The sequence below is a fragment of the Eumetopias jubatus genome, unplaced genomic scaffold, assembly GCF_037043125.1.
Source record: "Eumetopias jubatus isolate StellerSeaLion01/CBP00866 unplaced genomic scaffold, mEumJub1_p1.0 scaffold_10, whole genome shotgun sequence".
Lineage (NCBI taxonomy): Eukaryota > Metazoa > Chordata > Mammalia > Carnivora > Otariidae > Eumetopias > Eumetopias jubatus.
Genome location: NW_028274816.1, coordinates 63897603 through 63909583, shown reverse-complemented (window position 1 = coordinate 63909583; position 11981 = coordinate 63897603). Strand labels below are relative to the sequence as shown.

Below are 11981 nucleotides of genomic sequence, written 5' to 3'. Positions count from 1 at the left end.
ATATATCACCCTGGGTTTGGGAATTATATTGTGGATTTGGAAATTATTGTGCTGCCTGGACACCATAACTGGGTCTTTGAGAAAAGAAAGGAGTAGATGGAGGATGTGTAAGTGAGGAAGGTGAATATTCAGATATCTGATACTCTACCAACCTTCAGAAGTCAGGCTGGTTTCTAACTCTCTTATATGGTGACACTTCACAATTGATGACTGTAATTGGGTGTCTACTCAACAGACTATAGATCCCTGGCTCAGCTCAATGAAAACCGCTTTGTAGTCCTGGAGGTCCTTTCCAAGCCTGAGAAATTCTGCTCTCTCCCATTTAGCATATTTCTAATGCTAGGAACTCTAGTACCCAGTAGGAAATGGAATCACTCTCTGTAATAGAAATTGACCTGATGATACACATTCATTCTTCTTCTGTGTGACTTCACCTTATAAAAGAATCTCCCTGGGGCACCTGGGTGGCTCAGTCGGTTGTCTGCCTTCAGCTCAGGTCATGATCCCAGGGTCTCTGGATCGAGCCCTGCATCGGGCTCCCTGCTCTGTGGGAAGCCTGCTTCTCCCTCTCCCACTCCACCTGCTTGTGTTCCCTCTCTCGCTGTGTCTCTCTCTCTCTGTCAAATAAATAAATAAATAACATCTAAAAATAAAATAAATAAATAAATAAATAAGTAAGTAAGTAAGTAAATAAATAAAAGAATCCCCTATCTCCAGGAGACCTATCTAGGATGGGAACTTGCTGCTTCAAGAAGTAAGATTTTCTTCCTTCCTTTACCTGGGTTAGAGGTTTCATTCTCCACCCTGTACTTTCTCTTGGACCTGCCTTTCAGGAAACATAGGCTGCAATTAACCATCCACAGAGCGCTTTCCTATTCCTAACCACCTTCAGCGTCTTATGTTACTGCACTAATAGCAATAATGATTTTCAGACCCTTCCAGGTATTGTTTTAAAAACTCTATATATTTTGGGGATGGGTTAGCCTGGTGATGATGGGTATTAAAGAGGGCACGTTCTGCGTAGAGCACTGGGTGTTATGCACAAACAATGAATCATGGAACACTGCATCAAAAGCTAATGATGTAATGTATGGTGACTAACATAACAATAAAAAATTTAAAGAAAGAAAAAAGAAAAAATAACTCTATATATTTTCACTCATTTAATCTTCATTCTTACTTTGCAATCCTTGAACAGCCAAGACACTCAAACCATGTCATTTCAAAAGCACTTAGGCAACTTGCTATCAACACAAATGCTTAGGCTCTTTTTTACCTCAGTGACCGAGGGGCTTCTGTGTTCTTATTCCTCCAGTGATTCTGATGTACCCCTAAGGTTTGAGAACACCTGCACTAGAAGGAAATGCCAAAATTAAAGAACTACCTAGTGTAAGACACAACCATTTGAGATCTGCCTCAGACATAAAGTCACACAGCAGAGAACACCATGTCCCCTGCTCATCAGGTATTGAGGAGGGAAACAAGCACTCCCCCACAAAGAGATTCAGCAACACATTCTAACTCTCCTCTAAAATTGCAGAGCTTTGTTCATATCAGGACACATTTAAGCAAGTTTTCTTGATCTTCCTTGCTCGTCTTGTTATGGAAAAGAAACCTTAATATCCTGGGTATACTTCACCTGATTATATTTTAGGTTTTCACCAGATGTGTCCTGTCTGGGGTTGGGTTTTGTAGAAGCAGAAGCTGGCACAAGGTTCAATGACATGTGATTTATTGAGGAGAAATTATCAGGAAAAATTAAAGGTCAAGGAATGAGAATGAGGCAAGGAAAGGAGTCACACAAGGGTGTGGCCTCATCTGGAATCAACATGTCTGATCTCACACACAGCTCTAGAGTGTAAACGGTACCACAGGTGGTCCTAGTTTGAGACATAGGAACACTCCTTTTGTTACAGCAGGTCAAGCAGTGTTTAAATACTTCCTAGCTAAACCGCTTCTATATTTACTTCTCTAAAATATTGGACTTACCTATAACTGCAGAAAGCCATATATGAGACATTTTACTTTGTGTTATTTCTGAGCATTAATTTCTTCTTCTGTCGAGGAGTCTGGATTGCAGAGCTATGAGCATTCTAGAAATCAATCTATCAGTGAATCAAAATGCTGACATTTTTTACAAAAAAAGAACCCTACAGTTCTATATTGAAATTTCTACAGTCTGCCTCATTTGGATGCTTAGTAGATTCAAAATAGGCTCAAAAGTGAGACCCTAATGTTTCCAAGCTCCTCCATCTGCACGACCACCGCCCCTTCCCATCTCAGTTAAGGACAAATCCATCCTTCCAGCTGGGGCACAACCCTTGAGTCATCCTTGACTAAGCGTGACATATAAGCTGACCAGTGGAGGAGAAGCCACATTCTTATCTAAGGACATGGAGCGGTGTGACCACAATCATGTGCAACTTCTCATTAATAAAGATGTGATATGATGAGAACACAGGGTACCTTCTCCCAGTGAATTTTCATTGAATAAATGTGAATGCATAGCATGAGGTAATTAGTAACCTCGTGCATAATTTTGCTAGTAGACTAAAACTGGTAGGCAGTAATTTACTTTTCACAAATGGTTTTCAGAGATAATTTCAATTCCCCTGGTGCATACTCTCATTGCAATTATAGCAAACAGATTGAGATCAAGAAAACCCATTTATCTCTGGGTTCAGACGGTCAGTCTCTGCACATTCTCCGACCATGACCATTACAGTCACCATCCCAATAGAAAATGAAATTTGACAAATACCTCTCCTTTTCAAATAGATCTCAGGTTTCATAGTACTGAAAGAAATAGGATATACCTTGGAATGTGCAGTAAGAAGTACCCCACTGATGAGACGCTGCTGCTCGCTGGGTTGGATAGGGATACAGCCCGTGAGTATCCGGACAGGAAAACAATGTTTTCTGAGGGAAAAGGAGACACTGCCTTGGCCATGCGATTTAAGGCTGTCTGACAGTTCCGCCCTCTTCCCCCCTCAACCTGCAGCCCGGAAGCATTTTCTCTCTCGTCTCTGACCATCATCGAATTCCACAGAATTGACTCTCAAAACTTCAGTCTCCCCGGAACTGAAGAGTAGCAAAGACGGTGCTTATTAGGGCTAACCTTGGAGGGGCGGACTCTCTGCTAGCGCCGTCCGCCGCGTCCCTCTGGGAGCCTCAACTTGGGGCACACGTGAAACAACACCTCGCAGCACTTCTAATCGGAGAAGCTGTGCCCCAGACACGCGGCGGTGCCGGCTAAGAAGGGAAGCAGCCTGGCCCCACCCGCAGAGCGTGATGACGTCACCTGCCAGACGCCCTCAGGCAGGCGCCGCGGGTCCTTTGAGGCGCTTTCTGGAGGGATGCTCTTTGAGACGGCGGGCGAAGCGGCAGCCACCGTATTACCCAGCAGGCTCAGCGGCGAGAGGCGGTAGTGCTGGGCCAATCACAGCACAGGGCTGGGATCCCGCATCACGCGAGACCTACGGCGCCGGCCCCCCGGAGGCTGTATCGCGTGTTCCCGGGTCTGTTCGCGAGGTCACGGCTGCGGGACGCTCAGTGGGTTTGAGGCCGCGGGCCAGGGAGGCTTGAGAAGAGGCGTCGTGTCCCCTTTGCACGGAGGCAGGGCTGAGGGTGTGTGGGGCGGGTCAGCAGAGCCCCTGGGCCCCTCCCTGGCCTCCCACTCTTCGCGGCCCTCGGTCCACGCGCAGGGTCCCACGGAGGCAGCAGAGGGGCAGATGGACCCGGCACAGGTGAGTGCATGACCCCTCAGGCCCTGGGGACCCCCAACCACGCAGTCCCAGCACCTCCATACGGGGCATAGTGTTGTCCTGGGTCTCACCACTTCCCCTAACTGTGCCGTTGTGTCTGGGGACCCGCCCTGATACGGAAGGGTTCCCAGCTCCGTCCATCAGTGAGGCGTGCAGGGGTGTCCCAGGCACATGCACCAGGAGGTGCACATGCGGGGAGCGGAGGCTGAGCTGGACAGACTCGGCAGCTCTCCGTGTCGCCTGGTGGGAACAGAGAGCACCAAGATGGGAGTCAGGTCTGGAATGACAGGCTGAGGAACTCGGCCTCTTTGAGGTTGGGGGGAGCCATGGAGGATGTGGAGGAGAGGAGGAACGTGATTTGTGTCAAGTCTTAATAGGCTTTCTCTAGCTATAGAGTGGAGAGGAGGCAGGGACAGCAGGGGGAGGGCTCCCTGCAACCCCCACATCGTACCTGGAATTCCCCGCCTCACCCACAGCCGCCCTCGCAGCCGAGGCACGTGCCACAGGTGTGCAAAACGAGTTACACAGCCTACAGGCTGGGTTCAGCTCCAGGCTCTGCTGCCGCACCGCAGTGGGATATAGTCAGCTTCCTTGGCTGTGAAATGGGCTAATTGCAGTGTCTTCCCTCTGGGGTCCTGGTGGCAGACGTGGGAGGCAGAGTGTGAAAAGCAGCACAGCACATGCAGGGAATGCCCAGTAAATACCAGTCGTGACCATTCATTTCTGTGATCTCAGGGGTCCAAGGAGGCCTTTGCCCTGGTCTCCTCTTACGGCGGTGTGGGCGAGAGAGAAATGGGGTTTCTTGGAATCCTCCCGTCCCTGCACCGTCTGAATGAACCGAGCTTCAGGAAAGCCCATTTAACAATGTAGAGACTTCAGGGGCCCCTCTGGCTATGCCCTTCCCAGGGCTGTGAGCTTGAGTAAGTCTGATCAGTGCTTTTGTCTTCCATCTCTCGGGTTCAATGGGCATATTGACATTTCCTCCCCTTGCCTTGAGGGGGTCAGAGAGGGCCTGTGTGTGATGTATGTCCTCCATTGTCCAACACTGCCCAGGTAGCATCACTCTGGACACTGTTCTCAGGGAGCAGAGCCCCTTGTCCTGTGACGATCTTAGGGACTTACCCCAGGGGAATCCTGCCCTGGGGTGTCCCCTGTCTCAGGCTTGTATCCAGCCAAGGACTAGGGGAAGAGAGAGCCTAGGGGCAGACTCACAGTGGGAGCAATATTTTTGGAATCATTGCTTCTCTGCTAGGATGAAAGGGGCCCTCGAGGGGCACGTGGGTGGCTCAGTTGGTTAAACGTCTGCCTTTGGCTCAGGTCATGATCCCGGGGTCCTGGGATTGAACCCCGTGTCAGGCCCCTTGCTCAGCGGGGAACCTGCTTCTCCCTCTCCCTCCGCCTGCTGCTTCCCCTGCTTGTGCTCTTTCTCTCTGTCATACAAATAAATAAAACCTTTAAAAAGAAATGAAAGGGCCCTCAGGCACTGGGAGCCAAGAAGGTTACTGGATTCATCTTTGTATTTGCCGTCTGTTTATTACAAGTAAAGCTGGCTTGCCACTTATAAGACGTTTACTTTTATGCGAAAAGTAGATGTATTAAAGATTCAGTGGTGGCAGTGTGCATTTAGATGTAAACACACAACGGACCCCGGGTTTCTCTCCGGTACATGTCCCCCTCCCTTCATTCCAGCCACGCCAGTGCCCGCCTTCAGCAAGGTCATCCCCAGCTTTCCTTCTGAAATGACCCCATCTCTCTAATCTTGTCCCCTTTTTTCTTGGCCTCAGAACTCTTAAGGCCATCTGCATCATCTTGCTCAGTTATTTAGTCCTTGTTGGGGATCTTTCTCCAACGGGGGCTGTGATTCCTTTTTGAAGCTCTGTCGCCAGGCCTATAACAGCACCAGAGCTGTAACAGGACCTTGTTAGCTAGTTGGAGAATGAGACTCCCCTCAGTGGGCTCTCATCACACTTAGAATCTACGTTCAAACCCTCTCCCCCCATTGCCTGCTGCACCTGTCCCTGCAACTGCTCTGTGTCCACCCACGTATCTTCCTTTCCTTTCTTCCCCATCGGCCCTGCAGCTATGCCATCCTCCACTTGCCAAGCTCTTGCTCACTTGCCAGTTCCCTCTGCCCAGGACACTGTCTCTGGAACTCTGCAGGGCATCCCTGTGCATTCCTCAGGCCTCTGCTCAAATGCCACTTCTTCATCTTTCTAGTTCTAGCTAAAGTACCCCTAGTACGCGCATGCTTGGGAGCTAGCATTTTTGTGCAGAGTGGAGTGCCAGGTTGAGATTTTCCAGGGTGCTTGAGGAGCGAGGAGGAAAAATAATCATAACCAAACAGTGGTAATAGCTGGATTTCACTGAGCCCTTGATTTGCTTTGAGGGACAGTTATTATGTTTCATCTCATTCAGTTCCCATCTCCTCAGAGTTAGGTTCTGTTATCATCCCTGCTTTATAGAAGAGGAACTAGGGGTCAGAGACGTTAAGTTACCGACCCAAGGTCACACAGCTCTTAAGTAGTTGAAACTCACGTACTGTCCATTAGCTACCAGAGCCTATGTTCCCAACCACAGTGGGCTGGGGAGGCCTGGGGATTTCACCTATATTAAACTTTGTAAGGTGGGCAGGGCTTTCTCCTGCTGGTGAGCTTGGGAACAAGGAGGGGAAGAGGAGCCATCCCAGACAGGGAACCTCGTGGACAGAGGCAGTGAGGACAGAGTTTAAGGAGGCACGAGAGGGCCTTGTGACTGCCAAGCCCCACCCCCCACCTGCTGAGATGTGTCTTGGGAAGGGGAGCATGTGTGGTCATTTGCTGGATGTTCACCCCGCCCTCACCCAGGACACACATCACAGCCAGTCGGGGGCTGCTGCCTTTGTTCTTATGGCCTCAGTGGCATTGTTCTCACCCACTTGGGTTCCCTGGTCCTTACGGTATTCGTGACTCAGGGACACATGCTGTCAGGACTCAGGAAGGGGAAACTGACTGATAGCTCACCGTGGAATCTCCTGGGGAGTCTGAGAAGGCTGGGGGACCCAAGTGGGTGTGGGGAGCTAGCCCAGGCCCTGGCACTCCCAGGATGAGTGGCGCCCCCGTCAGTGCCTCTCCCATGAGGAGGGTGAGGATGGCTCCCATCCTCTTGTCCATGTCCATGGAAGTGTGGTCAGGGATCTAGAAGCAGATTAACAGCAACAGTCATTAGAAGTGCTTCACCTGGGGCGCCTGGGTGGCTCAGTCGTTAAGCGTCTGCCTTCTGCTCAGGTCATGATCTCAGGGTCCTGGGATCGAGCCCCGCATCGGGTTCCCTGCTTGGTGGGGAGTCTGCTTCTCCTTCTCCCTCTGCCACTCCCTCCACCACCTGCTCATGCTCTCCCACCATCTCTCTTTCTTTCAAATAAATAATCTTTATTTAAAAAAAAATAAAAAAGAAGGGCTTCACCTGCAGTAATGGAGGAGTGTGAGGGTTACCACAGACCTGGGCCGGAAGGACCTAGGTTCAAATCCTACCTCTGCTGTGTAGGCTGGGAACTCTCAGGTGACTCACTATAGCTCCCCGAGCCTCAACTCAGACTGTGATGTGGAGCTGATGATGGCATTTATCTTCATCGTGATAGAAGGATTAATAAATGTACAGAGCACTGTCATGAGCCAGAGACTCTAGTGTTGGCTTTATGAATGTTTTCCCTTGGATTCTCAAATAACCTGATAAAGTGAGAGAATTATTATACTGACAGGGGAGATTGAGGCTCAGAGAAATTAAATGGCTTCCCCAAGGTACACAGCAGGCCAAGTGTTGATTCAAGGGGTTGAATCCAAACTTGGGAGTCTGCTCCAGAGCTGTGGACATTTAATCCCTTTACCACAGCATGTGAAGCCCACAGTCCAGGGCAGGCACATGGGAAGGACCAGGGAGGCTCAGCTTTGGCTGCTGCTGTTCTTATTGTTGGAATTATCGTCATGATTATTTCCCTGTTCCTCTGACGTCCCAGACCACTTACCATCTGCTCCCACGTCCGTGTCATTCTCCACTGTTTCCACCACGGAGGGCGTCTCTGTCAGCCATAGCTGCCTCCCCCTTAAGTCCAGCTCAGAGCTCGGCCCTCAAGAAGCCTTAGTGATTCAGGGGGACCTCTGTGCACCTTCACCAGAGACTAAGTTACAGGCTCTGATCCCACCCAATAGCCATAGAGCACATAATGCTACTGTGTTTGTCTTTCCAGGCACTGCTGACCTTCAAAGATGTGGTTGTCACCTTCACTCAGGAGGAGTGGGAATTATTGGACCTGCCCCAGAGGACACTGTACTGGAAGGTGATGAGGGAGACCTGCAGGCTCCTGGTCTCACTGGGTAAGTCTTCTCCTTGCCTCCATGCAGGGACATGCAGCCTCCTTCTTAGTTTCTTCCTGTCTTTTGAGGCCTGGCTGGTGGAAGAGGCCTTTGGAGCAGCATGCCTTCCTCCCCACGGTCCCTGCCATGTTCTGGGCTCACTTCCTCCTGCCTGCTCTCCCTTTGTCTCCATCAGGAATCACCAAGATGGTTGCTCTTCCCTTTTTGACTTGTCAGATTTTTTTTTGTATATTCCTGACTGCAGTTGTATTCTATTGGAGCTTAGCTTTTTAGAAATTTTCTTTAAAGCATCTTTTGATTAAAAGAAATTCATATTTTTTTTAGTCAGATCAATTTATCTTTTGTTTTATGATTACTGCTTTTCATGTCTTGCTAGGAAATCTTCCTCACACCAAGGTCAAATTATATTCTTTTTCTGTTGCTTACTAACCTGGAATTAGCTTTGTGTATGACATGCGGTAGAAATGCAAGAATTTTTTCCTGCATGTAGGTTACCAGTTTTTCAGCTCCACTGGTTATTTAGTCCCTTCTTTTCCCACTGATCTGCTGTGCCACCTCTGCAGTCTGTGAAAGCTGTATGTATTCATAAGTCTGTTTCTGATCACTGTTGCGTCCTGTTGCCAGTTTTCCTTACGTCTGTGCCAACACCATGCTGTCTTGATGTCTCTACTTTCATCATAACCCTAATACTGGGAGGGCAAGCCCCATCTCCTTATTATTCTTTCTTCAGTGATATTCTTAGCCTTTAACAAATATACAAATTCTAGAATCAACTTGTTGAGTTTCATGGAAAATCATGTTATCTGGACTGGTGATGAACTTACAGATAGATTTGAGGAGAGTTGACAACCTTGTTATTAACTTCTCCATTTGTACAGCTTCTCTTTAATATTTGAAGTAAATAATTCAAATTTCTCTACTAGCTTTTGTCTGTGTTTTAGTCACTTAGCTGTTTCTTACACACAGTAGATTTAATATGTCCCCCTGACAAGTCCTGCTCACCCTCGGCCTTGTAGATACTGTCCTGGGAGTGGCAATGGCTGTACTTGCTCTCACCCTTCCGAACTCTGGAGGCTGCACCCTGTCTGCATCTCTAGCCACATCTCCACCAACCTCTCATGCTCTGAAGTTCCCTCAGCATCCAGGATTCTCTCTAGACTCTGCACCTCTGTACACTCTGCCTCCTTTGGCAGCAGGACCCTCTCACTTTCTCTGTGTGGTAACTCTTGCTTCATTAGGACTCAGATCTCAAGACCCCTCCCAGTTGTCTTTCATTCAGGCTGGGTTAGATGCCCCCTTCCCTGTGTTCCCTGTGACATCCTTTCTTAGAACAAACACAGCACATGGTGTCATATTTCTCTCCCGTCTGGATAGTAAGGAAGGGATTCTTCTCTGGCCCCTACCCGAAATTCTCCCCAAGGTTGTCCCTTTAAAGATGTCAAGAATTCAAGGACCAGCAAAAAAAAAAAAAAAAAATACAAAGCTGAGTTTCAGAGATGTGAAAATCCAGCAGGTATCAGTGGCCCTGTTTCCATCTTCCTTTTCCCACTGGCTTGGTGATTTTGTTCCTTCTATGTTGGCATTGTTAATGGGACTCTTTTGTGTATTGGATTCCCTTCAGATGACAAAGCAAAAACCAAGACCACAGAGCCTTCTGCTTCTCAGCCAGGCTTGTTTGAGGGATGCTCACCCCACAGGTTACTGACTGAGGACGACTCCAGTGTTTCCACATTGGGAGAAGCCGGGGAACAAGAGAGACCATCAGAAAAACAGGGAGGGTACCTAAGGACAGGGACAGTCCCCTACAAGGAAACCCTCCCTGGAAAGGTGAACCCTGAATGTGATGATTTGGGAACAGGTAAAAATCTGTGCACAAAAGATTTACAGGAGCAAGTCTCTCCAGGAGATGCTCTCCTTGAGTGTGAATCACATAGATCAAGGAGAGACCCCTTGATTCATGGAGGGAAGAAATCCTACAAATGCAAGGAATGTGGGAAAGAGTTTATTAAGAATCACTTCCTTCTTCAACATCAGTGGATTCACACTAGAGTAAAATCCTATAAATGCAAAAAGTGTGGGAAGGCCTTTCTCAGGAAGGCAGATCTCACTGGACACTACAGCATTCACATTAAGAAGAAGCTCTATGAGTGCACCGAGTGTGAGAAGGCCTTCAGCCGCAGGTCACACCTCACAGAACACCAGCGGATTCACACTGGGGAGAAGCCCTATGTGTGCATCGAATGCAGGAAGGCCTTCAGCCGCAGGTCACACCTCACTGAGCACCAGCGGATTCATAGTGGAGAGAAGCCTCATGTGTGCAGTGAATGTGGAAAGGCCTTTGCCCGCCACTCTGATTTTATTCGGCATAATAGAACCCACACTGGAGAAAAACCCTTTGAGTGCAAAGAATGTGGGAAAGCCTTTTGTAACAGCTTTTCTGTAACACGACACATGAGGTGTCATTCTGGGGAGAAGCTCTATGAGTGCAATGAGTGTGGAAAGACCTACAGCTACAGCTCAACCCTCACTACTCATCAAAAGATTCATAGTGGAGTAAAATCCTACAAGTGTAAGAGATGTGGGAAGGTCTTTGACCAGAAGGCAGGCCTCAGTCAACATCAGAGAACTCATACTGAATTCTTCTTAAAGAGACCTTCTTAAAGTAACTGCAGTGGCAAATTGTTTGACCGGAGGGAAAATGTAACTTGGCATCTGAGAGTTCACATCCAAGGCTTCCCTGCATACCGTGTCCTCCTTCATGTGCACAGTTTTGTGCTATGGCTGTGGCATTACCTTTACCTGTAGCTGAGCACTGACACTACAGAGACTAGAGGCCACTCTCCCAAAACACAACGTGGTTCTCAGCAGAGGGACCTTCTTTCCACACCTGAGAGTGCTTTGCTGTCATGTGGCCTGCAAAGAGACCTGAGCCTCAGTTTGTCCCAAAGCAGACGCGATGTGCTTTGCAGTGGTTGAAGGGCCCTCTTCCCTCATGGTCCATGTCTCTCCATCCAACTTTCTGTGTTTACAGGGGCCTGCTATGCTCTTGCTGGTATGATGGGCAGGAGTCATGAGAACCCCATCCTTTGTGCCCATTACCCCGCATGTGCCCTGTGTCATGGAAATACATGGGTGACTGAGACTTGGGCCTTGCTGTCTAGAAGGGAAAAACACGTGGTAATACAGAGGTGTGATAGAGCAACTCTGCTGCTAGACAGTGATGTGCCTATAGGCCCTGTGTGGCATAATCAGGGTCAAACTTAGGCATGGAGGACAGATGTCCTTTGGGAAGAGTGGTCCAGTGACTAAGGGCTTGGGCCCTGGGGACAGTTGGAATTCCAGCACTTCCAAGCTGTGCCTATCACCACCTGGGTGACCTCAGTCATGTCACTTCCCCACAGGCCTCTCTTGTAAAAGTGGGAAGATGAATGTTAAACTGTAAAGCATGGTCAGAGGAGCAGACAGTACCCAAAGGGTAAGATCATGCAGACCCATGAAGGATGGAGGAGCCCCAGCTATGTTCAAAGATAAGAAAGAACATTTTTGGCAAAGGAACAGCATGTACCAAGACCCTGAGGCAGGCAAGAACTGGCCTTATTAGAGGAAACAGCTGAAGGCCAGTGTGTCTGGAGGAAATGAGTGGTGAGCACTGAGATGGACAGAAGAGGGCCAGATGCACAGGGCTTTGTGGGTTTTATTCTGACTGTTCTGGGAGGCTGAGGAAGGGATTCAGCAGGGCAGTGGCATGGTCTTGTCTCTAAATTTGCCCTTGGCTGCTGCGTGGAGAGTGTACTGAAGAGGGAATAATTGATGTGGGAGAGAGAAATGAGGCCACTGGGTGGTCCAGGGGTCCATTGTTATTGGACTG

At 48.7% G+C, this 11981-nt stretch overlaps 1 protein-coding gene across 1 annotated transcript; it reads left to right on the top strand.

The window, feature by feature from the left end:
• Positions 1-3731: 3731 nt before the first annotated feature.
• On the top strand, positions 3732-10774 carry LOC148163306 (uncharacterized). The gene is made up of 3 exons (XM_088027037.1): positions 3732-3746; positions 7987-8113; positions 9735-10774. The coding sequence occupies exons 1-3, from the start codon at positions 3732-3734 to the stop codon at positions 10772-10774; spliced, it is 1182 nt and encodes a 393-aa protein (XP_087883163.1).
• The last annotated feature ends 1207 nt before the right edge of the window (positions 10775-11981 follow it).

Excerpts from the sequence above, each read along its gene's own strand:
- LOC148163306 (XM_088027037.1), top strand. Across the intron at positions 8,114-9,734 it reads CAGGCTCCTGGTCTCACTGG|ATGACAAAGCAAAAACCAAG; the intron begins GTAAGTCTTCTC and ends GATTCCCTTCAG.